The sequence below is a fragment of the Protopterus annectens genome, chromosome 7.part0, assembly GCF_019279795.1.
Source record: "Protopterus annectens isolate FY-2018-M chromosome 7.part0, PAN1.0, whole genome shotgun sequence".
Taxonomy (NCBI): domain Eukaryota; kingdom Metazoa; phylum Chordata; order Ceratodontiformes; family Protopteridae; genus Protopterus; species Protopterus annectens.
Window position 1 is genome coordinate 1,611,711,524 of NC_056739.1, and position 27,267 is coordinate 1,611,738,790.

At 40.8% G+C, this 27,267-nt stretch overlaps 1 protein-coding gene across 3 annotated transcripts in view; it reads left to right on the forward strand.

Moving 5' to 3' along the window:
* Nucleotides 1-27,267, forward strand: part of SEMA3F (semaphorin 3F) — an 861,789-nt gene that overhangs the window by 757,161 nt on the left and 77,361 nt on the right. For all 3 annotated transcript variants that reach the window (XM_044078156.1, XM_044078155.1, XM_044078157.1), the window contains one exon: nucleotides 2,128-2,169. In XM_044078156.1, the coding sequence (XP_043934091.1) occupies nucleotides 2,128-2,169 (42 nt within the window). The remainder of the gene's footprint in view (nucleotides 1-2,127; nucleotides 2,170-27,267) is intronic.

Consider the following 27,267-nt stretch of genomic DNA (forward strand, 5'->3'; position numbering starts at 1 on the left):
CAGTCTGATGAGCCTGATCTGCAAGGGCATGGAACGCATTATCATGGAACTTATAAACAAAGACATTGGCAACCTTCAAACACTGGACCCCACCCAGTTTGGGTTCGTGAAGGGCCGATCTTGTCTCCTTAACCTGATTGACTTCTTCGAATCAGTCTCCAGAGCTGTGGACGAGGGTAAGGCAGTCCACACAGCCTATGTGGACCTTGCCAAGGCCTTCAACACCATCCCCCACTCTGGAATTATAGATAAACTTACTAAGCTGGGCATAAATCTCTACGTCACTCAATGGGTTGCCAATTGGCTTACTGACAGAACCCAGACTGTAAAAGCAGCCGACTCCAAATCTAGCTCCAGACAAGTGACAAGTGGAGTACCTCAAGATTCAGTCCTGGGACCGCTCTTGTTTGGCATCTACTTCTCTGAAGTACAGACCAACACTCAGGGCCCCTGGCTAACAAAGTTCGCAGATGACTGCAAACTGGGAGCCATTATTGAATCCCCAAATGATGTGGATATTCTACAAAAGGGCCTTACAGAAACAGATGCTTGGTGCCAGAGCCATGGGCTCAAGCTTAATGCCAAGAAATGTATAGTTATCCCCTTTGGAAAAAAACATGTACCCATGAATTACCACATAGGTGGCAGTACACTAAACACTGAAAGTGTGATGAGAGACTTAAGGACACAGGTGGACAGTGGTCTCACCTTCAATAACCACATTGCCACAACAGTCAGGAAATCCTTCTATGTGGCACACCTCATCACTAAGGGCTTTTCATCCAGAAAAAAGGAGGTCATTGCCCCACTGTACACATCCCTCATTAGACCCATTATAGAGTATAATGCCCCATTTGGTATGTACCTCACAAGACATCTGCAACAGCTGGAAAGGCTGCAGAAATACCTCACTAAAAGAATCACAGGCCTAAAGCAGATGCCATATGCTGACCATCTAAAAAAACTCCAGCTATACTTTGTGGCATATCGTCTACTCAGAGGTGATCTCTGCTTAACATACAAGGCCATGTCAAATCCTGAGCTGTTGGACATGCTCCTCTTAAAGAAATCCCAATCCCTCAGAGTCACACGCTCCAGGGATCTAAACCTTGTCATCACAATGAACAAAACATGCTGGAGGGATAGGTTCCTGACCCAGAGGCTCCCCATACTCTGGAATAGACTGCCCATACATGTCAAGCAGTGAGCCTCCTTGGCCGTCTTCAAAAGGAACCTTGACGATTGGATGGGAGATAGGAAATTCACCCCGAGGATCATGTTAGTCACCCTGCTAGACAGGGGTCTAGGGAAGTAAATATTGTGGGAAGAAATATCCAGGGAGTTGTTATGGCTAGGCTTGTATAGTCCCTAGGGCCGATAGCCTAGTACCAGCCTATGAACCTATGAATCTATAAGTGTGTTTTGGCCAGTTAGACAGTCTAGAACTTGCTGTGCAAAGCTTAACTAGTTTTATTCTAGAAGCCCCAGTCCTGTAACATGTAGTAGTCAGGATGAAGAATAAAAAAATGACCTATGTAATCCTCTGCTAAATTGGCAATGAATACCTGAGAAACAGCGATGCAAGTAATATACTGTAATCATCAGGTGATGTGGATGAAGCTACAGGTTGTTATGGCCAGCTGGTGTGGTGTACTAAGACTGCACTTTGCACTGCAGTCCAGTAGTGTAAGGTGCTACAATCACGTTCTGCTCTTGTCGCATGACACATGGAATTTTAATGAAACTGTTATGGTCAGGATGTATGAAGTGCTGTAATCAGGTGAAGTGGATCAATGAAATCACAATTTGCTCTGGTCAGAGAGTGTGGGTAGTTATGACTCTGCTTAAGGTGAGTGATGTGAAAACTAGGTAATAAGAAAACTGATGTCATTCTAACACTAACACCTTTGGGGGGTGTATTTCTTGGCTTTGCAGAATGCAAGTCAGTTGAATGAATTTTGCAGAAGACACAATGGTAGTTATCTTGAATTGTCTGCAGACACACCTACCTGCTCATGAGTACATCTGTGAACGCAAAACATGCACTCTTATTTAGGGACCATTAATTCTGCAGTTGCAAACTAAGATTCACAAAATAAAAAATTCTGTTTTTATTTTTTTGTTCAGGTTCCAGCTGCAATAAGAACAATGAAGATCTCTTCCAAGCGAGTAAGTATTTTCTGTAGTGTTTTGTGCTTTTTTAAATATACATAAAATCTATTACATTTTCTTTGTCCAGTATAGGGGAGTTGTTAATGTAAAATTTAGTCATGTGTAACTAAGTTTGCTCCTGAAGAAAAAGCCCTTACCATAAGTTAGTCCTGTTATACAAATTCCCTGCATTTTTTTCATGTTTTAAATGAGGACTCATAGTCTTTTTTCATACACACAGTAGGACTTTTAAATCAATTTCACTTCAGTAATCATTAATAATTTTATATTTCTTCTAATTTCTTAACATTACAATCATCCTCGCTCTATAGTTTTTCATTTCTTCTGCTTATCTGTATGGCCTTTATTTTGATTGAAAGATTATGCTGGTTTACAACGTTGTAAAAGGGACAGATGATTTGCTGCAAATGGTCCCCTTTTTCAGCGATGATCAAAAGCAAACCTTTTACAGTCACAGACAACACTAAGGTGAAAAAACTAACAATATAAGGAGACATAATGAGCAAGGGATACATCTCAAATGCATTCTAAATGCATAGTTTAATTATTAAAAATAAAACTGACAAGAGAGGAAAACATTCATGATGCATATTTCATCTTTAATTATTCAAACAGCCATTATTATTAAACAGCCAATGCACAAATGACATGAGAGTCTCAATATTATATACAATTTGAACTGACAGCAGGGAACTGAATATCAGGTAACTAATGTTATAGGTTCATAGGTGTGTACTAGGCAAATGGCCCTGGAGCCTACATAAGCCTAGCCCAAGAAGATTCCCTGGCATCATGTCACCTGAAGTTAGTTCCCAGTGTCCCTGTCAAGCAAGGCCACTGAATTGATCCCCCGGGTGAACTTCCTATTGCCCATCCACTTGTCAAGATTTCTCTTAAAGAGAGCCAGTAAAGTGCTCTGCTTGATGTGAATGGGAAGTTTGTTCCAGAGTATGGGAAGTCTCTGGGTTAAGAACGTGTCCCTACAGCATGTTCTGCTTGTTGTGGTAATGAGGTTTAGGTCCCTGGAGCATGTGGCACGGAGGGATTGGGATTTCTTTAGGTGTTGATAGAGTGTAGTCTTGTGAATTCCCTTTCTTTTGAAGAAGATGACAGTTACTTCTAAAACTGAGATGCCTAAAGGGTAACTACGCTACCTCATGCCACAGGCCCCAACAATAATAAGCATGAACACCCAGTCTAAGACTGGTTCTACACCTGTGAAGACTGATACATTGACTAGTGTTAGACCACTATACAGAAGACTGTGTATCTACAAATGGGAACAGTGTTCTTTAACCACAAGCAAACTCACAGCAGGGCTAGCCTGTACTTTAATAGGGAAGAAGGACACCATTTCCAGTAGCAGTGGTGTTTGATTTAGGGAAGCAGAAGCATACAGGAGTAGGTCTTAGGAAGCTTCTGAAGGCAATAAAATTAGATGAGGATGCCTAATCAGCAACTGTAAAGCCATACTCAAGTTGAGAAATTAGTACCTCACTGTAAAATTCCATTTTGGCTTTAGTACTGAGAAATGTTGGGATCCCAAAATATAAATTACGATGCTAATTTTTGTCTTCCAAAGTAAATTACAATAGAACCAAAGCACAAAGTATCCAAACTGCAAAATAGTAACAGTCTTTCAGTATATTTAGTGTATGGCCAAGGGAACTGTGTATGTCCCAGTCCAAGGCCACATTTTCTAATTTGCCTGTTGATTCAGACATTGTGCTTTTGTTTTTGGTGAACTAACCTGTAGCCTATCCAAAATGGTATCCAAGTAATTTACAGCTACTACTGCATGTACACCTCAAGGGAGAAAGAGGGTCTGAGCACCACACAGTTGCTAGCTTGCAAAACAGCCATGAATGCAGGCCAGTCAAACAGCATCCAGACATACAAATATAAAGCTAAGCTCATCTTTGAAAGTACACAGAGGAAAAGTTTGTTATTCATAGTATCTAATGGTCTCAATCCACAAAAATGGCTTTCATCAAAGTCCCTTATCTGTACAGAAGAGAATATTGCCAGCAAAAGTCAGGATGTAGCCATAGCACAATGCCACTGCCAGAAACCATGCTGACTTCCTGACAAATTACTGTATTTTTGTCACATATTTACTGAGCTCAATGTACCAATAATCTTTGTTAAGTAAGGAAATATCAGACTAGACCTTTGATGGCTAGTGGAAGAAGGATTTCCCTACTTTTAAATGGAGACGTCTTATGGTTGCTTCAACTTAGGAGGAACCAAGTAAGAACCATGAATGATGTGTATAGTATATACTATGGATCTTGTAATAAAGCTACACAAGGTCTTCTAGAACCTAGGATAATTAAGCAATAACCCACGCCTGGGTGTGGGTAATACTGGATTTACCCATGGTTAGTGTGGTTTGGTCATGAGGGCGAAGCATTATCCACACCCAGAAGTGGGTTATTGCTGTTATACAATTACATTATTTAAGAAAAAAATACTTACTTTTCTTAAATAATGGTATTGCATAATGCCTCCTTGCTGCCCTTCCACAGCTGTCCAGTATTCTGCAGCAGTTCTGATGTACTGCGCATGTGTATGGTTACACAGTACATCAGAACTGTGTGTGGAAGCAACGGAGAAAGGAAGATCTCCATTGCTTTTAAAAACGTGTCTCACTATGTTAAACTCGTTTAATGTAGCGAGATAGCTTTAAAAAAAGCAACGGAAAAAGGAAGATATCCGTTGCTTTTTTTTAAGATATCTTGCTATGTTAAACTCGTTTAACATAGCGAGATAACAGCAACGGAGCTCTTCCATTCTCCGTTGCTCTCCAAAAAAAAAGACTTACTAATGGAAAAAGTCTGGGCGACCGGACCTTTTTCCATTAGTATAAATCTGATTTACAACATGCATGCTGACCAATCAGCATGCACATTTTGGAATATTAATGGGGGGGGGGTCGTTGTATAATCAGAATTAGAAAATGAAGAAGGTTGAAGAAATTCCACCCATCCATCCATCCTTCCACAACCCCTTTTTCCCATTTTTACACATGGGGTCAGGGGGTCAATTCAACAGTGACAACAAACTCGACCTAAGGTTTACACCACTAAGTATGCAGATTGTTTAACTTTAATCCTCTCAGTTAATAGACAGGATCGAATGAATGAATGCACACCACCTTACAGATAATTTTGTGAGGTCAGTGTAGGATGCTGGGGAAAAGCGCTACAGGCAATTACTTTATTTATTTATTTATTTATTTATTTATTCTTGTTAAGCAGATCAGTGAGCTAGCTTGTGGATAGTTTTCAGTCTTGACCTAAGTTGCCCTGAATATTTCAAATCAAGGAGGTAAGGCACTAAGCATGTAGGTGGTGCAATTGAAGAGCAAGTCTAATGTTTGTCCCTATGTGAAAATCTATGTAATATGTCCCAGGACTCATGTGGCTTAGCTAACAGCCTCACTTGATGCTGCTTAGCAAAAACTATCTCATGTCTCTTGACCTCTTTTGAAAGAGCTAAGTTGAAAAACTTTAATAATTCCCTCTTTAAGTTGAGGAAAACCTGAAGCCTTCTATTCAGCGTATATCCTGTGCTGAAGATTTTGATGCTGCCTCATTTTCTTGGTAAACTGACTGTGTATCCCTTCTAGTGCTCTTCTGTTGGGTAGTGGGAAGTGCTTGTCCTAGAGCTTGTTGAGAAAACATACAGAAGAAAGAGCTAAGAATGTCTCCCAACTAGCATAATTCCATGAAATCTGAGTCAAACAAAAATACATGTTCTCAGAAAGCAGAAAGATTCAAGTAGTTAGAAAGAGGTGGTATGATTTAGTTTCTCATCCAAAAAGCCATTAAGAAGTAGCCATCATTCAATACTGCTGACAAAGCTAAAAAGACAGTGCACCCTATTAAGCCTGTTAGTAGGAGATTTAAGACAGGGCTGATCAGTATCCTAGTTAGGCCTTGTAGGTTCTTTTACAAGATGTATAGGGTTGAGTTAGCAAGCAGGTAGTTAAGTTTAGCATCAGAGGCTTCAATGGCATTACTAACTAAATACCACCATTTTCAAGAAGAACACTAATTTTGTTAGACCAGAGGAGCAGCTTTTTAAGAATGCCCGCAAACGTGAAATGATAAGGAAAGGAACATACATCCAAGTGAACTGAAAATTTCAATCAGAAGCGAGTCTAATGCAGTTTCATCCAAACTCTGGCAAACCTTAGCCTAAAGTGCTTGTCAGCTACAAAAGCAGAAAAGTTCCTTTCTTTTATCGGCTTTTGTGTGATAGTGATACTAAGAAAGAACATGAAAAGAAAATGTGATGTCCGGTTTAACTGTGGCTTGTAGATATCTTGAATATTTGGGGGAGGATCATTTTTTTCCTTAAACACATTACCTAATTAGTGATATATCTGCAACATGACCTTCCAAAGTCAGTAATACTACAAATAAATGACAGCATAAACTGAAATAGATTCATAGATTCATTGACTATTGTTAGGATAATGACTGGGGGGCGGGCTTTCTGAGCCTAGTCAAGTTTTTCCGACAGAATAATGATGTCCTCTGTCCAAATAGGACACTGAGATCCAGGCATTTATAAGCTACCTCTGTCCCTGAGGGACATGAATGCTAGGCCCGGTGTCTAAGTTGTGCTTAAACTGGAAAACAGACAAACTTTGCCTGTTCCAAAGGAGAGGCAGTTTCTGGGACACATATCTGTCTCTCGAGCATGTTCTGTTTTAAGTCTCAGACCAAATTCAGGTCACTAGACCTTGTATTTCTGTTATTCTTTGACTTGCAAATATCTAGGAAAGTTATATTGTGAGGTCACAAATATCGGTAAAAAATGAAATTCTTCTATTCATTCATTTTTAGAATACCCATTTAATCCATTTCACAGTCATAGGAACCAGAGCCTACCACAGATCTTACTGACCACAAGGTACAAGAATTAATCCAGAATGGGGTGCCAAGCCATCAGAGGATGCACACACACACACACACACACACACACACACACACACACACACACACACACACACACACACACACACACAACACACACACAACACACACACACACACACACACACACACACGCACACACGCACACACACAAATGCATACACACTCAGTCACACGTGTAACACAAGAACATACAGGCAATGTGGAAAATGATAATTCACCTACAACACATCTCTGGGGTTTGGAATGAAAATAAAGCACTAGGTGAAAATCCATTCTGTGTAAAAAATGTATCTGTAAAAGTATTAACAGTAGGTGAGCAAGTCATCAACCATTGTTGCATGGAAAAGATAGAAATCCTTAACAGTGGCCATTTTAAGCTTAACTACTGTTATACATCCCACAGTCCATGGACAGTTAGTAAGCGTGACATCCAGGAGAACATTGAGGAGCATAGCCTAATACCCAACTCCCCAATAGCACTTTGGGGGTTAAGTGAGTTGGTTAGAGCAAATAGAAGCTGAGGGAATTGAACCATGATCTACAGGAAGCAGCTCATTAACAGCTTGTGGCCTTAATCTTCTGCACTAGCTAACATCTGCTGTATTTGTAATATGATTCTGTATAACACTGATGAAGATACCAGTAGATAGTGCTGTTAATTTAAACATTATAAGCATCATAGAGTTAAAGACTGTTCCATGTGTACTTTAATAATATCCTCAGAAATCACTGTTGTGGGAGCTGTCAAAGCAGGTGTACGCTCTTCTTACTGAGATGGTCCAGGACTTACATTTTTATTGGTTTCTACAACTGCCTGTTAGGATTCCTCTACCAAATCAGACTTCTCTGCTTTTTCTTTACCCCTTCTCTCCTCTTGCTATCTTTTTCTCTCTCCCTTTGTCCACTGTCTTCAACTGTTAGTGTCTGGAGCTCTTCCTCCTCTTGAAAACTTTTCAAGAGACAGTATAATCATGTAAGCAAACTTGCTATAACAGTAGATCTTCAGCTAAATCACTACTACAGTAGCATTAGCTTTATGGTTTATATCCTGGATATAAGAGATGGCCAACCTTCCAGAGCCTTGAGCTACCTTCCACAGTTGCCCCGGCTACTGATACCACAAACTCCAGAGGGAGATGATCAGTAGTCTAGGTGCCAAAAGCTGCAGGACTTTCTTACCAACAGAAAAAGGAAGACTATGGTACAGATAAAAAAGATAAATGCTATATATGGCAGTAAAACATTGGAAAATAAAGGGGATGTGTACAGCAGCTACTTCAGCATTTATTTGAACATCTGCCATTATGGTAGGTTTACTTTACACAACCATACTATGATAAAACATTAAATCACTGCTACAGTAGCTTTAGCTTCATGGGTAGAATACCCAAACATATATACATTGGAAGGATGAAGGATGAGAGTCCAGGAGACCCTAGAGAGTGGTCCTAGTGAAGCCTGTTCTAGATCTGGAAAATGAATCTCTTTTGTAGTGCTTTGTAACAGTATGTACTCAGGACCAAGTAGTTCCCTCTAGAGTGCTTCTAGAGTCCACCAAGCCCTGCTAGAATGAGTATTGACTCTGCCTGATCTTGTTATGGTAGGAAAATGAAAAAAAAATAGCCAAAAACAACTGTCTGCAAATATTCTGTTTTGGAACCGTTTGTCCTTTTTTTTCTTACCTTCAGCTTTCCTGAAGGATTTATTTCTGTCAAGGTAATACCTGAGTTGTTTATGTATTCTCTGAGTGTGAAGAATCCTTTCTCCCTCATTTTGAGCTTCTGGAAGGAAGACAGGGAGATGCATGACCTTACTGGAAGTAAACTTTGAAATCACTTTAGACATAAAGGAAAGCTTTGCTCTCAAGGAAATCCTGGCTTTATGGAATACCAGATAAGGCTGATCCATCATAATATTCTGCAACTCAGATACTCTTCTTGCAGATGTCAGAGCACTGGGTATCAGAGTTTTCCAAGATAAGTGCCTTAAATCAGGCAGATGAGTATGTTCAAATGGAGAAAGTGCCATCTTTTCCAAGAAAAATTAAAGATCCAAGGTTGGTACCACCTGTTTTCTAAGTGGACGCAAATGCAAAACCCCTTTCAAGAAAAGCTTACCTAAAGACTGTGTTGAAAGGAGATAATCTATGGGTAGGCATGCTGAAATGACCAGAAGGTGAACCTTGATAGCGGAATATGAAAAGCCAAGAAATAATAACACAAATATTGCACAACCAGAAGCTCTGACAGGGGCCTGGTTCTTAGTGTGGCACCAACAAGAAAATATTTTCCATTTACCAATATTAGATTTCCTTGTAGTAGGATTATTTGTTTTCTTTAACACATACTATACATCTTCAAGACAAAAAGGCGCCTAAAAAGTGTCAAAATTGAATCATCTAAGCTGCCAGTTGTAATTGTTCAAGGTGGAGAGTATCAAATACCCCTATTTTGTACAAGTAGATCTATTCTGTGAGGAAGTATGTGCTAATTGCCTTGGTCAATTCTTTAAGAAGATAGAACTTGGGCCAGAAGTGAGTCACCACAATGATTTTTGGAGAGTCCTTCTGAATTATCAGAATGACCCTTGTTATCAGTGGAAAGGGTAGAGAGGCATGCAAGAACATTCCCTTCAAAGAGTGTGAAAAAGTATACATTTTCCAAGTCTGTTTGCAAGGAGTCCAGGAGCAGAATTTCTTTAGTTTTTTGTTTTAACAGGAAGCAACACATCTGCTTGATGAGTTCCCCACAACTAGATCAAATTCCTTCATTCAGTTTCTATTTGTAAGAGTTTGTCATGGTCCTGCTCAGTTTGTCTGCCACAAAAGTTTGCTCTGATAGAATGTAGGAAGCTTGGAGGGCTAGACTGTGCTGAATTGCCACTTAGCTGCTGTAGTCAATCTGCACAAAGGGTAAGATCTGGTATCACCTGTGTGTGTGAAGCTGTGTCACTGAGGTACTGTCTGTAATCACTAGAAGAGCTCCAAGAAACCACAGATGGGAGAGAGAGTTGAGTGCATTTATTACTGCCAACATTTCCTAGACATATATGTGTTTTGGTCTGGCTTGTTTGTACCATAGACCATACACTTTTACCCCCAAAGACACAGCACCCCATGCAAAATCTGATGCATCTGTTATTATTAGGGTTGCCACCTTTTCAAATGCCCAAAGTGGGACATTTTTTGTAGAAAGGTGAGATTTTGCAGTACAAAACATACCCATGGACAGTGCAAAGGACAGAACTTCACTTTTCTGCCAAGATAAAAGCTTATTCTTGTATCATTTGAGTTGCTTATGCTATTCCATGTAACATTTAGGTGTTTCAGATGCAAAATAACTGTTTTATGCAACTATTAAAGAAAACTTAGAAATTATTTTTGTCCTAAAATCTCAGGATATTTGCTGTTTTTTAGTTGTTTTTTTTTAGGACTCAACTGCCCAAAGAGGGACTGTCCCACGCAAAGAGGGACAGGTGGTAACCCTAGTTATTATAGATTGTACAGGAGTTACCAGAAAGAAGGGAAGACCTAGATCCAAAATATCTAGTCTTTCCACTAAAGCAATTCTCTCTCTTTACAAAGCTCAACACACTGGAATCTGAAAGGTCAGGGGGTGAAGATGTTAAGAGCTTATTGTTTACAGAATATACAGAATTTTTCTGATATGTAGTCTGGCGAAGGGAATCATGAAAATAATATATGCCATGAACTCTAAAACCATGACAAGTTCTCTGGGCAAAGTCTTTGATTGATTGGAAGAGTCCAGGAAGAGTTCTAGATAGAAATCTACTTTTTTTGAAGACGTGCATTCTGAATGGCTGCATCCAGAAGACAACCCAGGAACACAATCCTGTCAGAAGGAATGAAAGAGGATTTTAGCATGTTCATTTGAAAGCCTAGGTGGAGAAGAATATTTCTTATCTAAGTAAATCTCCTGACATTTTGAAAAAAAGACTCTGCAAATATAAGCAAGTCATCTAAATAATAAAAAATGTAAATACCTTATAGTCTGCAATGTGCTGTCACATGAGCTACACACTTTATAAATCTTTTTGGAACAGTAGGTAGACCAAATAGCAATGCAGAGAACTGAAAATGTAAGCCAGCAGAAAATCTTTAAAAAAAATGTCTGAAATCTGTGGAAATAGGAATGTGATGATAAGCATCTTTTAAATCTAAAATTACTGAAAAACTGATTTTGAAAAGACAAAGCTAGACCTAGTCCCCAAGAGGGTTCCTTTCTTGACACCACAAAAACCCCTGAATAAAACTCCCTCTCTTATCTGGATAGAAAGAGCTGGTTCTGTTAATTCCAAAGAAAGTATATTGATGAATTACTCAGGAAAACAGGGATGTCTGATTTGGAGTGTGGAGGAATCCTCTGAAAAGGAAGGGAGACTGCCAGTGCCTAGCCATGCATCCCAAATATCTGTCAAGTTCTGGTACCTTTGATAAGTGTAAGCAGGGGCTTGAGAGGTGAAACATTAACAAGCAGGGGTGTAGAAGATGAACCATTTGCAGAATTGGCAACTGAGAATTCTAAATATAAAGAGGCAGATGATTAACATTTTTCCCACACCTATCAAAGGGTTTCCCATGCTTGTCAGAAGGTTAGAAACTATGTTTTTAGCTGCAGAGGAATTTGAAACTGAAACTGCTGCAGGGTCAGATCTGGCATGAGAAAATACATATTTGCAAGACTGAGGAACTTTGTACAATCTAACTGCCTTTTTAGGGGCTACAGGTTGACTGTCAGGCATACTGCAAGCAGTGATAAAAATATCATCTAAAGCTGGTAGAATTGGAGGAATAGCAGCTGGTTGAAAAAAACACTTTGTAATAAGCTACAGTGTTTTTTTTTTTAAAGATGCTGGGATAGCATTCTGCTCATACAGAAACATTTTATTCATTCTGGAGATAGTCTCAGAAAAAGAAAATTCCTCAGTAGGAGACTGAAGAAAAAAAAACGTTCTTCAGAATCAGAATCTGATACTTGAGCAAAAACCACAGAAGATGTTCCTTCCCAGTCCATGTCCTCTTCTTCAGACATGGAATCAAAACAGATGGAGGAAACAATTTTGCTTTTACTATAACAATGCCAGTCAAATAAAAAGGTTGTAATACCTGCAATAAACCCTGAGCCAACCCAATAAAATTTATCTACAGAAAAAAAGTCTGAGAAAGATAAATGTTTAACTTTCTTTTTTTCCTAGGAACGGCTCTAAAAAGAGGCCATCTCCAAGCTAGAGCTTCATCCGAGGGAAAGTCTCTTTCTCCAGGCACTCAAGGAAGAACTCCCCACTCCCTGCTCCAAGACTGTTAAGTGGTATCTCCCATGTCTGCAAAGGGCACTTGAACAGCCACAGAAGATGTGTCTGACTCCAGTCCATAGTGGCTTAAGGGACAATGCCAGAGTGAACTAGAGAAAAACTGAATAGTCTTATGATTCAGAAACGGCCACAGCAGAGTCACCCAAAAGGAGCTGAGGCATGGACTGAGCCCACTACATTGGCAAAGGCTTGTTGTTAATTTTCATTTTTCTTAGATCCAGAGGAACTAAAACAATGAGTAAAAATGTCACACAGGAAAACCAATTGGTTAAAAACACAAAAAGAAAAATCTAGCAAAGCTATAATTTCTACTGTGTGATACCTTAAACCTCTTGAATCACAGGTAACCTGGGATATATGTACATTATCCTTTAAGGATATCAGGGGACATTCTTCGTGTTTCACTGTTGCAGTCATTACATTTGGGTAATCTGCTGGCAGGTTGCCCTCAGTCGGCCTGATTAGCAAAGTCTTGGGTCCTGCGTCAGTTGCTGTTCCTTCTTCTATGACGTCAGGTCGTCAGGGGTATAAAACATGCAGCCGACGCTATTACATCAGTCTTTCTTGCTGTGCAGTGCCCAAAGCAGAAGCAGTTCACAAGTGCCAGTTGGCCGACTCCTGAAATCTTCGTTTTCGAGTTTCAGAACTGAAGTCTTCAACTTAAAGCTAAGTACCCCATTGGGGAAACTTTTTCTTGCTCCTTACTGATGTCAGTAAAAGTTAATAATTGCATTACTTGTGGGAAGCAAATACCTCATAAAGATTTTCATTTGTACTGTATTCCTTACCTAGGCCCTGACCATGACGTACCTTGCTGTCGGTTTTGTCCTTTATTAAATCAGCGCACTATCCGTCGTCAGTACATTTTTGCCTATAAATATTTCAGTTCTCAGTTTAATTATCCAGAAATGGCATCGGTTAGCCATCCAGCTACTGGAATTCCGAAAAAAATGCAAAGAAAAAGACAGAGACAGGCCATTGAAGTCCAAAACTGATGATGACGCTTCTCCTAAGCCAGTCGCCAGTTCGCCAGTTCGCCGGTACTTAGTTAGATGCTTTCGCAGCCCCTGATTCCCGCTACTTCTGACTCGCGGGCCTCTGCTGTGACCCACTCAAAGTCTGGTATGCCACGAGATGCTTCACCTACGGAACCCGAGGATGTCTCTACCTTGGATGGGTCCGGAGCCGCTGTGCAGGCACCGGCTTCTGAGGGTGTTTTCAGCCCTACAGACTTGCATATTAAACCAATTCCACCTTCTATTCTAAGGCCTAAATCTCGATCTATGTCTAAAAAAATGACGTCCAGGCCACAGGTTCAGGCCCCTATGCCTAAAAAACAAATGATCAAAATGGCTGAAGATCTTATTACTCTAATCAGGAGTAGTCAACCCCCCCCCCCCCCCTTCTAAGAGGCCTAGGACTGACCTTGACTATGAATCTTCTGATTAGGACTCTGTTTCTTCTAATTCTTCTTATGACCTGGATTTGTCCATGCCTACTTATGAGGATTCTGATGCAGAGGATTCCATTTCCTCTGCTTCCCCCCTGAGAATTTTTCTTTTGGGGAAACTTTACATACCTTAAGGGAGCATTTCCACTGGGAAAGTCAGGAATTTTCTGAATCTAAAAAGAGGCTTAGGGATTTCCTTCTCCTACCTCAGCATAGGCCTTTGGCTATACCTCCTGTACTAGACATTGTTGATGATGTGTTTTCAGAATTCAGTATGGCTCCTGATTCCCTGCCTCCAGCTCCTAGTAAACCTGACAGATACTACAGGGTTCCTGAGTCCCACAAGTTCCTTTTCAAAAATCCTGTTGTGGATCCAGAAACCATTTCTCAGGGGCCCAAGGGCATTAAGGCTTCTACTGCTAAAAATACTACCCCTTTTGATAGAGACTCCAGGGCGCTGGATTGATGGGGTAAAAAAGTTTATACTTCTGCAACCTTGGTAATCAGGGCTTTAAACTGCCAATTTCATATGCTAAAATATCAACAGCATATTATGGGACTGCTTAAACAGAAAATGATGTTGATTTCTGACTGTGTGGAAAATAAAGATTTACAGGATTTATTGCATTCTGCTGAACAAGTTGGAAAGCATACTTTGCAATGTGGTTTTGATTCTTTAGAAGCCTCTTGCAGGGCTGTGGTTACTGGGTCTGTGTTTAGAAGACATGCTTGGCTTAAGGAGCAATCTCTGCCTGATCATGTTAAAGCAAAATTGTCGAATGCTCCTTTAAATCAGGACCGCCTGTTTGGCAATAAGGCTGAAGAAATTCTAAAAAAGATGGAAGATAAAGCTAAATCTATGCAAACTATAAAAGACTTCTTACAAGTGCAACCTCCAAGATTTAGAAGGCACTGGCCTACTAAGAATTGGTCCTTTCCAGCTCCTTCCAGATCCTCTCAAACCAAACTCAGACACACTAAAAGCTCCAGGTTTCAGTCCCAAGGGACTCTCAGAACTAAGCAATGGGGGACATCCACTTCCAAATCTGGAAATAACAAGACACCCCCTATGGTAAACAGTCTCAATAACTTTCCTTTAAAATTGCCAAGCGCTTACCTTTCAGTCGCCCCTTTGGGGGGAAAGATTGCTCTTCTTACAAAAAAATGCTAACTCATAACGCAGGACAAATGGGTTTTAAACATAGTGTCCCAGGGATACGGATTTCATTTCCACATGTTGCCAACCCCAAACGGGTGGCCAGACCTGCCCCCAAATCAGTGGGCAGAGGCTCAGAAACAAGTACTTTCCCTCTTAAACATGGGGGCTATTCAACCAGTACCAGAAGAGGAAAAGGGACAAGAAGGGGAAAAGGGACAAGGTTTCTATTCCAGGCTTTTCCTGGTACCCAGAAAAGACAAATCTTGGCATCCAATCCTGGACCTCTCTGCTCTAAACACCTTTCTGGATATCCCAAAATTCAAGATGCTGACTCTTCACCAGTTACTTCCAATGCTAGGCAAAGATGCCTGGTTGGCAACTCTAGATTTAAAAGAAGCTTACCTGCATATCCCAATCAGGAAATCTTGCAGAAGATACCTACGCTTCAAAGCAGGCTATTTCCATTATCAGTTCTCTGCACTGCCCTTTGGCTTGTCTACTGCACCCAGGGTATTCACAAAGTGCCTGGCTCCAGTAATTGCATTTTGAAGACAAAGAAATATTCAAATATATCCATACCTGGACAATTGTCTAATTCAGGCAGAAAACCAGGCCATACTTATATATCATCTAGCGTTTGTAAAAAGGGTTCTAACTTGTCTAGGGTACACCATAAATGAAAAGAAATCACAACTGGTACCCTCTCAACAGATTACATTCCTGGGTGCAAGCTTGAATACAAGCTTGAATACAACTGCCCTCACGCCAGAAAAGCAAATTCATTTGGTAACTTACTTCAAGCAAGTGGCCACAAAAACCCTGCTGTCTGCAAGACAAATACTGCAAGCCTTGGGGTTCATGGCCTCCTGTATTCTTCTAATTCCATATACAAGACTGTATATGAGGAAACTTCAGTGGTACTTAAAAAGTCTATGGAGTCAACATTGTCACAGCCTGGAAACAATGATTCCTATCATACCTTGTCTACGCCTGGAGTTCCTATGGTGGGCAGAGGCCTGCCACCAAAACAAGGGACTGCCATTCACACTACCCCCTGCCACCCAAACCCTAACTACAGATGCATCAGACTATGCATGGGGGGGGTTCACCTGGCAGGCAAGTGCATTCAGGGCAAATGGAACCCAAATCAAATGCACCTGCATATCAATCAAAAAGAAATGTTAGCTGTACAGAATGCTCTGACAGCCTTCAAGGACTACATTCATCCAGAAAACTAATAGTAAAGATGGACAACACCATGGTTATGTGGTACATAAACAAGTAGGGAGGTACACATTCCTACCCCCTATGCAGACTAGCCATGGCATTGTGGAACATGGCCTTGAGCTACCAAGTGCAACTACAAGCTCAATTCCTGCCAGGAAAACTGAATACACTGGCAGGTGGACTAAGCAGAAATCTCATGCACCCGCACGAGTGGAAACTGGAACCATGGCTTTTCAAAATGTTGACAAGCAAATGGGGGAGCCCAGACAGAGATCTATTTGCCTCCCCCCACAACTACCAACTGGACAAATTTTGTACAATGATTCCTCACAAAAAAGCCTGGAAAGTGGATGCTCTGTCATTCAGCTGGAAAAACCTATCAGTCTATGCCTTTCCCCTTTGCCTCTGCTCTCCAAAGTTCTGCTGAAAGTCAAACAGGACAAACCAAGAATGATTTTGATTGCTTCAGACTGGCCACGCCAACAATGGTACCCACTCCTGGGCAGTGTGTCACAAATTTCACCATGGCACCTGCCTCAGACACCTTCCTTACTGTCTCAGCAATTCTGCACCCTCAGCTCCCAACATTGAACCTTGCAGCTTGCTAATCACTTAAATTCACCCTTAGCATCTCTCAGCAAACCTGTGATGGATATCATATCGGAGGTGAGAAGACCTAGTACTAGAAAATTTTAAGCTGACAAATGGAAAATATTCTGTGCCTGGAATCAATCTCAAGGAATGAGCATAGCAGCGCCCAATTTACCTCAGATTTTACAATACTTAACGGAGATGTTTCACAAGGGGCCTGTCTTTCTCCTCCATTAAAATCCATGCCTCAGCCATTTCAGCTCACTATAACACAGAACCTCCCCTCTTCTCTCATCCTCTGCTCAAGCAGTACCTCAGAGGGACCAAAAACTTGAGACCACCCAGGCGAGCTCCTACCCCTGCCTGGGACCTTAACATTGTTTTGGAGAAGCTCACTTTACCTTCCTTCGAGCCAGCTGCTACTGCAGACTTAAAATTTCTTTTTTGGAAAACAGCCTTCCTTCTAGCAATCACTTCAGCTCGAAGGATATCTTAGTTACATGCCTTTATTTCAGTGGAGCCTTTGATCATCTTTCATGCAGACAGGGTGTCACTCAGGACCAATCCATCCTTCATGCCCAAGGTGGTATCCAGTGTGGCTCTTAATCAGTCCATTCATTTGCCAACTTTCTTTCCCAGTCCACAGAACAAAGGGGAATGGATTCTGCATTCATTGGATGTGCACAGACAACTTAGATTCTACTTGGACAGGACTAAACCTCAAAGAAAATCTGAACAACTGCTGGTAGCATTTGTTGCGGGGGCAGAGGGAAAAGCTATTTCAAAACAGACCATTTCTAAATGGATAAGCCATTGCATTAATTTCTGCTATAAGTACCATGGAAAACATATCTCCCTGGGGATCAGATCTCATTCCACCAGGGCTGCATCTACTTCTGCAGCCTTTCTCAGAGGTGTTCCTACCAGGGATATTCTAGAAGCTGCTACCTGGAGTTCAGTTCATACTTTCACCAAGCATTATCATTTACCAATTTTCTCTAAATCCAGAGCTGGCTTTGCCACTGCTGTCTTGCAGGGCCTTATAGATGGTCCTAATGCTGTATAAATCCATCCTCCCAACCATAGCTTTGGGAATCTACCCAAAATGTAATGACTGCAACAGTGAAACATGAAGAACATAGTACAGTTGTGTAAATAGGTTCATAGGTTCATAGGTTGGTACTAGGCTATCAGCCCTAGGGCCTATACAAGCCTAGCCATAACAATTCCCTGGCTATTTCTTCCCACATTATTTACTTTCCTGGACCCCTGTCTAGCAGGGCGACTGACGTGATCCCTGGGGTGAATTTCCTTTCTCCCATCCAATCGTCAAGGTTCCTCTTGAAGAGGTCCAAAGAGGCACTCTGCTTGACATGTATGGGCAATCTATTCCAGAGTCTGGGGAGTCTCTGAGTCAGGAACTTATCCCTCCAGCATGTTTTGTTTATTGTGATGACAAGGTTTAGATCCCTGGAGCGTGTAGCTCTGAGGGAGTGGGATTTCTTTAAGTGTAGCATGTCCAACAGCTCTGGGTTTGACATGGCCTTGTATGTTAAGCAGAGATTGCCTCTGAGTAGACGATATGCGACAGAGTATAGCTGGAGGTTTTTAAGGCGGTCAGCGTAGGGCATCTGCTTTAGGCCTGTGATTCTTTTAGTGAGGTATTTCTGAGGCCTTTCCAGTTGTTGCAGATGTCTTGAGAGGTACATACCAAATGGGGCGTTGTATTCTATAATGGGTCGAATGAGGGATGAGTACAGTGGGACAATGACCTCCTTTTTTCTGGATGAAAAGCCCTTCATGATGAGGTGTGCCACATAGAAGGATTTCCTGACTGTTGTGGCGATGTGGTTATCGAAGGTGAGACCACTGTCCACCTGTGTCCCTAAGTCTCTTATCACACTTTCTGTGTTTAGTGTACTGCCACCTATATGGTAATTCATGGATACATGTTTTTTTCCCAAAGGGGATAACAATACATTTCTTGGCATTGAGCTTGAGCCCATGGCTCTGGCACCAAGCATCTGTTTCTGTAAGGCCCTTTTGTAGAGTATCCACATAATTTGGGGATTCAATAATGGCTCCCAGTTTGCAGTCATCTGCAAACTTTGTTAGCCAGAGTCCCTTAGTGTTGACCTGTACTTCAGAGAAGTAGATGCCAAACAAGAGCGGCCCCAGGACTGAACCCTGAGGTACTCCACTTGTCACTTGTCTGGAGCTGGATTTGGAGTCGGCTACTTTTACAGTGTGGGTTCTATCAGTAAGCCATTTAGCAACCCATTGGGTGACATAGGGATTAATGCCCAACTTAGTAAGTTTATCTATGATTCCAGAGTGGGGAATGGTGTCAAAGGCCTTGGCAAGGTCTAGATAGGCTGTGTGGACCACCTTACCCTTATCCATGGCTCTGGAGACTGATTCAAAGAAGTCAATCAGGTTCAGGAGACAAGATCGGCCCTTCACAAACCCAAACTGGGTGGGGTCCAGTGTTTGAAGGATGCCAATGTCTTTGTTTATAAGTTCCATGATAATATGCTCCATGGCCTTGCAGATAAGGCTTGTCAGACTGATGGGACGGTAGTTTCCGGGATCCAAGGTGGATCCCCCCTTGTGGATTGGGATAACTGTAGCTCTGCGCCATTCAGTGGGCATGAAACCTGAGGTGAGGCTATGTTTAAACATGACACTTAGGTGAGGTGCCAGTTCATATTGTAGTTCATGTAGTACACAGCCCGGGATGTCATCTGGTCCCATGGATGCTGTATTCTTGGTTTTAGAGAGTGCGTTTTGTACCTGTGTGGCCGTTATTACTGGAATTAGGCAATCTTCCGGTATTGAGATGGGCCATTTAGGGGGTGAGAGGGGGGTGAAGTTGGCACTGAATTGATCTGCCAGGATATTGGCAATATCCTTCGGATCAGTATATTTAATGCCATTCTGTTTTAGCTCAGAGCAGATCTGAGCATTGCCATTTAGATTCTTGACATAGTTATAGAATGCTTTGTGGTTGTCTTTGGAATCTTTGGCAATTTTATTTTCGTAACTAGCTTTGGAGGATTTTATGAGGCATCTCAGTTTCTTACTGAGGCTAGTAAGGGAGTTTTTTGCATCCTGGGATTTTCCTCTTTTCTGCAAAAGTTTCTTCCTTTTGTTGTAAAGTTTGTTTATGGCAGGGGACCACCAGATTGGCTTCCTTTTTTTGGATGAGAGCATTTTGGTTCTATTTGGGATGGCACGATTCATGCGTGAGTGGATGTGCTCGTACAGTGCCTTAGTGTAGGATTCAGCAGTTGAACTTTCAGTTCCCGTCTGCATGGGTGTCATGAAGTTTGTCACTTCTGACTTGAGTAGCATGAAGTTGGCTTTGGAGAAGTTTTTTATGGTGGTTTCTTTACTGGGGGTGGGGTGGGGGTGGGATGTGGATGTTAAGGGTGATTAGCTTATGGTCAGACTTGACTAACGAGGGGGTGACCATAGGTATGGAGCATTGATTTCCCATGTTGGTAATGACCAGGTCTAGGATATTGGAGCCCCTGGTTGGACTATGGATTAGTTGATCCAGGGCGTTGGAATTTATGAATTCCAAGAACCGTTGCGCAAAGGTGTTGGGACATGAGTAGTTTTCCCAGTTAATGGCAGGGTAGTTAAAATCACCCAGTGTTAGGGTGTTTGGTTCTATCTTAATATTTTCCAGTATGTTTAGAAAGGTGTCGTGAGAATCTTGGGGTATGGTGGGGGATCTGTAGCAAGCTACAATTTGGATTGCAGTCTTACCTAGTGTTAGTTGCACTTGGAGAATTTCAGACACATTGTGTTGGCCAACTAGCCTGGTGGTGTGAATATCCTTGGTGAATATTGACATTCCTCCACCTTTAGTGTTTCGGTCCTGGTTTGGTGGCCGAAAAGTGTGGTAAGAGTTGTAGCCTGGTATTGCAGGGGTGCTCTCTGGAGCCTTGAACCAGGTCTCAGTTACTGCACAGATATCGATGTTCTCCATTTTTAGGAGTGCCTCGAAAGAGTGCATTTTGAGGTTTAGACTTCTAGCATTGAGTAGCATTGCCTTCAGATTTTGCATGCTTGTACCTGTTACGGTGGTGGTTTTGTCCTTTGAAGTTTGCCTAAAAAAGGCACTATAGGGGTGGCAAGAGCCTTAGCCAGTAACCTGAATCCCAGGGGCAACAGGTGCAGACCATCTCTGGCAAAGCATTGTGGTCTGTCAATCATGTCATCCCAGGCAGACAGATACTGGATCCCCTTTGAATGACACCATAAGATTAGCCAATTGTTGAATTCAATCATTTTATCCTTATATTGTGGTATCATTCTGGGCGAAGGCAGGATGCTACTCAGGGCTAGGGTCATACCTGCCTGGGCCACATGATCCGAGAGCTCTTCCATGTCTCTTTTCATGTAGTCCAGGGAGGTACGTCTCAAGTCATTCACTCCAACATGGACAATGACAGAGTCATATTTGTACTTGTTGTGGAGTGACTTGAGTGCATGCGTTATGTGGCGGATCCTGGCACCCGACAGGCAGCTGACTGTAATTTTCTCCTTATTCAACCTGGTGACAGGGACATCAGTGTGCCGGACTATAGAGTCACCTATGACTAAAGTGTTAGGTACATTGTCTTGCCTTAGGGGCTTACACTTACCATAAATGTAGATGTTCGAGTGTATTCACTGTTGCAGTCCTGGTTACCCTCCTCTAGCCCCCTGTTTTTCTCTACTTTCTTTTACTATGCTTAAAAGCCTTTTTGGTATATTTGCTTTTGGTTGGAGGCATACTTTTGTGTTTTTAATTTTATTTTGCTCCCCATTAGGGGGGAACCTGATATCTGGGGCAAGAAAAACTAATGTAATGGCATCAGCTGCATGTTTTATACCCCTGACAACCTGATGTCATGGAAGAAGGGACAGCAACCGACGCAGGACCCAAGACTTTGTTAATCAGGCTGACTGAGGGCAACCTACCAGCAGATTACTCAAATGTAATGACTGCAACAGTGAATACACTCGAACATCTACATTTATGCTAAGTGTACACAACTGTACTTTTCAGCTAAATAGCATTTCTGAATGTCCATGATGTTTTTCTTTTACTTTTACTTTTAAGTCTTTTTATGGACAATTTCATGTCAACAATGAGAGCTGTGGTATCACACAGTGGAAAGTCTAGCTTTGCTAGATTTTTCTTTTTGTGTTTTTAACCAATTGGTTTTCCTGTGTGACATTTTTACTCATTGTATTAGTTTGTCAGTTGGGATATTTTGTAGACACCCTTATGTTTATGGATATCAGTTGGGTATGATTATGTGTTTATGATGTGTTTCCAAAAGTCAAACATTCCTCTTATGCTGTGCTGATGGTGTCATAAGAAGGCAGAAACATACATGTCCACAGCTGGAGGGGGTTGGCTTTATTGGCCTGAAACTGTCCATAAAAAGACTTAAAAGTAAAAGAAAAAGTTGTGGCCATTCAAAAATGCCAGTTAGCTGAAACACCTGATACCCTTAAAGGGTAATTTACATATATCCCATGTTACCTCTGATTCAAGAGGTTTAAGGTATCACACAGTGGAAATTCTAGCTTTGCTAGATTTTTCTTTTTGTAGATCCAGAAGAAGGTAGAAATGCAGGACTAGTAAGCTGTAAGCATCATTCACAGTTAGTGAAGCTACCAAGAATCAGTAACAGGTCAATTGTCAAAAACTAGTGTTCAGAAGCAATGTACATAATGACAATCCATATGCACACTAACCCCTGTTCACATGAAACTTTCTGTAAAATAAGCACTAAACTTTACACAAAACTGCTTAGTTTAAATATATGCAATAAAAGTTAAAAATAGGAGGTACCAAGTCTGCCAGACAAGCCAGTCTTGAGGTCATCCCCCCAAAAAAGCCTAAAACTCAGCAAAATACACTGTTTCTATAAAAATTGCCAACAGTTTGCACAGAAATGTCTATATTATGGAAGGTTGCTAGACAACTGTCTATCCTCTGAACCCTGCAAGAAGAGTGTTCTTCATGCAGCAAGAAGGTACAGATGGTTTTGGTGCCCAAAGTGCTGATTTTCTCCTTGGGCCTGTTGTTCTGGTTTAGGTGCTTAGCGAGATACAAGCCAAAGGGGTACTGTATTCTATGACAGGCCTAATAAAGGAAGAATAAAGTGGGGCTATAACTTCTCTGGAACTTGAGGAGATATGACAAAGAATAAGTTGTGCAAAGTAGAATTTTCTAACTACCAGATGGTAGTCAGCGGAGAGACTATCACCAAAGCTACTCAAGTCCCTGATGACTGTGTCAGATTTGTAAAGAATATATATATATATATATATATATATATATATATATATATATATATATATATATATATCTATATATATATATATATATATATATAGATAGATAGATATAGATACACACACACACACACACACACACACACATATAGATATATAGATATATATAGATATGTGTGCATGTGTCTTTTATATATGTATGTATGATGAAGTTGCTGATGAAAATGCTGTGGTCCAGTTTAAGGCATTTTGTTGTTTTTTGTGTGTTCATTAAAGTTGGTTTGCTACCTGGTGAACCCTCCAGTGCTTTATTTTTTGGTTACTGTGCTGTGAATCTCATATTAACATGATAAAAGCCATCATCATCACTGCAATGCCTGTTAACACTATTGAATTTGTTATACTACACCATGAAGATTTTCAGTACAGATTGTTGCAGTGTTTTATACATAGATACTGCATTTGTTGTGGTAGTGGTACACAGGTCAGTGGCAGATGAATATGCAGAATGGATATATGTATATTATCTGAAGAGAGTTGCTCAAAAGGAATCTGCAGACAGTGAGACAGACAACACATGGAGATTGGAGTGGAGAATGTGAATGCACTGGGTATGTGCTACTGATTTTCAGGGAGAGTTCTGTTGTGTTAGTAAACTTACCATAACAGTAAATGTTCTAGTGAATCATTGTTGCAGTAACCTCACCTATTTGGGTATTGTTCTTTGCACATGTCAAGAGCCCAAGGCCAAAAGTACTCAAGGAGATAAAATACTTCAGTCTGTCAGAAAGCAATTCTTTAAAAGCTTGGCTGATATGTCCCAAATGAAGAAAGCCTTCCTATTTTGTTATATTTGTGACTGAGATGTGTAGTTTTCATGAACAGTGTCAAAGGAAAAAACTTCAAAGACCAATACACGTAAGGTTCAGTTAAGGCACTTTTAATTGACTTGCCGCAAGGAGACAAAAACATGCAAATACAAGGATTTGTCTAACTACTAACAGGAAGTATGTTCATTCTTATACTATTTTACAAGACATGGCCTTCTAAGCTGATGTAATCAAGCACAACTTTCAGTATTGTTCTACAGCAGATGTTACTCAGATTTTCTGCTGACATGACTAGATTTGTGAGAAACTTTTTGAGAAAAACAACCTAGCCTTGGTGACCATTAATCCGTTTACAAGCGTGTATTGTACAGTGTTACATTTCAAGGTACTTTTCTAATGCAGATACAAGCAAATGCTGATTGCAGTTCATATTTTTAAGCAGGCTTTTGTACTAATTATCTGTAACTTCTATAGCTGTGTATTTTCTCATGGCACAGCGGAACTTCTTGTCTAAGTTTCATACAAGTAGTATTGTTCTATTCATTATTTTCCTAATGCAAGCAGAAATCACCTGCTTCTCAGTAAATTTCCAAGGCACAAGCAAGAGTTTAGCTAACAGTACAAGGTCAGAAAGCAACTGCAGTTTGTACAGATTTATTCAGTATGAAATAGAATAAATGTGTTAACCCTTTTCAAGCTCTAAATGCACTAAGCATATTGCTAATACACACACATTAATACATATTTGTCTAACATTTCCCCCTATTAATACTTTTATTCTACTTTCAAAATAAGCATAAAGAGTTTGTTTTCTTTTCCTAACCTCTTCCACTCAGGATTTGCAGTTAAGAGAGTCATTCAGTTTAAACTTATGAAAGCATTTTTAGTCTTTTAACAGTTCTTCAAATGCAGTACTTTGATATAAGGTTTCAGAAACTGAAATGTCTATAAGGTCTTTAATCAATCTTTTCATGCAGGGGATACCACAACAAATACATACTCCCAGTAGGAGCATACCTACACAAATGGCAATCAGGATGTTCATTAGGATGGTACCCCACCCCCAAATCATTTCTGGAAAAAGTCCATCAGTGGGTTTGGGCCTGGTTTGGTCATGGCCGACACTTGCTGAATTACCTCAAGATGATTGTCTATTTCGTGTTTATGGTCAGGAATATACGAACAGCATTCTTCTTGGATTAAAGCGCACGTACCACCTCTCACAGCTAGGGTGAAGTTGAGAGCCATGCGGTTTTGGAGCACTACAGTTCTCATAGCATTCAGTTCATCAGTCACCAATTCGAGAGCAGAAAAAGTTGCGTTGCTCATTACTTCAAGAAGTTTTGACAGTTTTCTCAGCTCCCAGATCAATTTCACTGCTCCATATGCTGGTGATATGCTTGCCCACAATATAACGCTATCACTCAAGTCCATGTGTGTCAGTCCTTTGCCTAGAGAGTGATGGTCTTTCCAACGCACATTGATTTGTCCCACTGGATTTACAGGTTTCTTGACGACTTCTCAGACATTTCAAAATTTTCCATGAGGCAAAACTGCAGTGTGTCGTATGGTCGGAACCAGGTAACCCAAAAAACAACTGCCAGACCAATTCTCAGGTAACCATTTGTATGCCTTTCTGCCACACACAAAATAACAGTCCTCTACTTTAGTAGTAACCTTGCTATGAATATACACTCGCCCTGCATGAAACATTTTTCTATCAATTGTAGACAGCCGTTTATAAAGAACAGAATTATGTTTTACTTCATCAAGTGTTTTGTGCATCAATCCAAGAAATGAATCATAGTTTGTATTACAATAAAGATCTACTTTGTTACCTTTAGTGTAACATTTATAAGGAACAGTCACATTGCAATTGCTCCAACCCACCTGAACAGTATCATTTTTATAAAAACACACAGTTCCCTTTAGTGGAACAGACAAGTGCAATGCTATTTTATCTTGTGCTGTAATGGTTGAGGTATCATAAATCAAGTTTTCCCAGGTCTCATTGACCCCTAGGGGGACTGTAGTCATTAATAACCCCCTGTATGCTGTCAGCAAAGCTGTACAAATCCAGCAATTCGAAACATTGAAAGTCTCAGCATACACATATTTAATTGCCTGGTAAGTGTTAAAGTTTGGATGCCAGTTTATGAGTAACGCTTCATATTTATTCAGTTCAGTCTGTGTGGCTGGGAAAAGAAAAGGCCACAACAAAAGGATTATTGTCACTAATACAGTTAACAGGATGATTATGCAATACTTCTGAGGAAAGGGTTGTTCTGCATTCCTGTTTCTTCTGGACTCTATCATTTTTGCTCTTGGCATGTAACAAGATTTTTGTCCAGTTTAAAGTTTTTAACTAATTTACAGTGCATCAGGTGGATCCAGGAGGCACGCTCCACAATTTTGACTGCAGTGGGTGTTGACAAAAGCACTTGATATGGACCTTCCCACTTCGGAGATGCCCAATTCTTCTTCTTAACTATCTTCAGCCAGATCCACGCTCCAGGGGGCACTGCCACTTCTGATGGTCTGGTTCGTTCTTTATCTGAAACAGAATTTAACTGCAACAAATGTTTAGAATTTAGGAGGTTTCGCATATACTCAGCTAATGTACTGTCAGCTTCCTGGTCTGCGGGCATGAGAGATTTCCACTGAGGTATATAGTAAGCCCTTCCAAAGAGCTTTTCAAAAGGAGTCAATCCTTTTGTATTCAGACAGTTCTCATGCTCAACAGTGCCAGGGGCAGACAGTACACCCAGTTTCTCTGCGTTTCTGTTATTAATTTTCTTAGCTTACTCTTTAAAATCCCATTATGCCTCTCTACTAGCCCTGCTGATTGTGGGTGATACGCACAATGATTTTTTAGAGAAATACCAAAATGTCTACTTAACTGCTGTATGGTCTGATTTACGAAGTGTGTGCCATTGTCACTGTAGATCCTTTCCGGAATGCCGAATCTAGGGATGATTTCTTTAACAAGCACTTTGGCCACAGTCGTAGCATCTGGATTTTTAGTCGGAAAGGCTTCCACCCATCTGGAAAACATATCTACAATGACAAGACAATACTTCTTATTTTCACATTTATTCAACTCTATGAAATCCATACAGATAGTATGAAATGGATACGGTGGTGTAGGGAAACTCCCTTGCTTGGGCTTCAGCACCCCTTGTGCATGATGTTTATTACAGATGTGGCATAACGAACAAAATTTTTTAGAGTAGTTTGTAAATCCGTACGTCGTGAA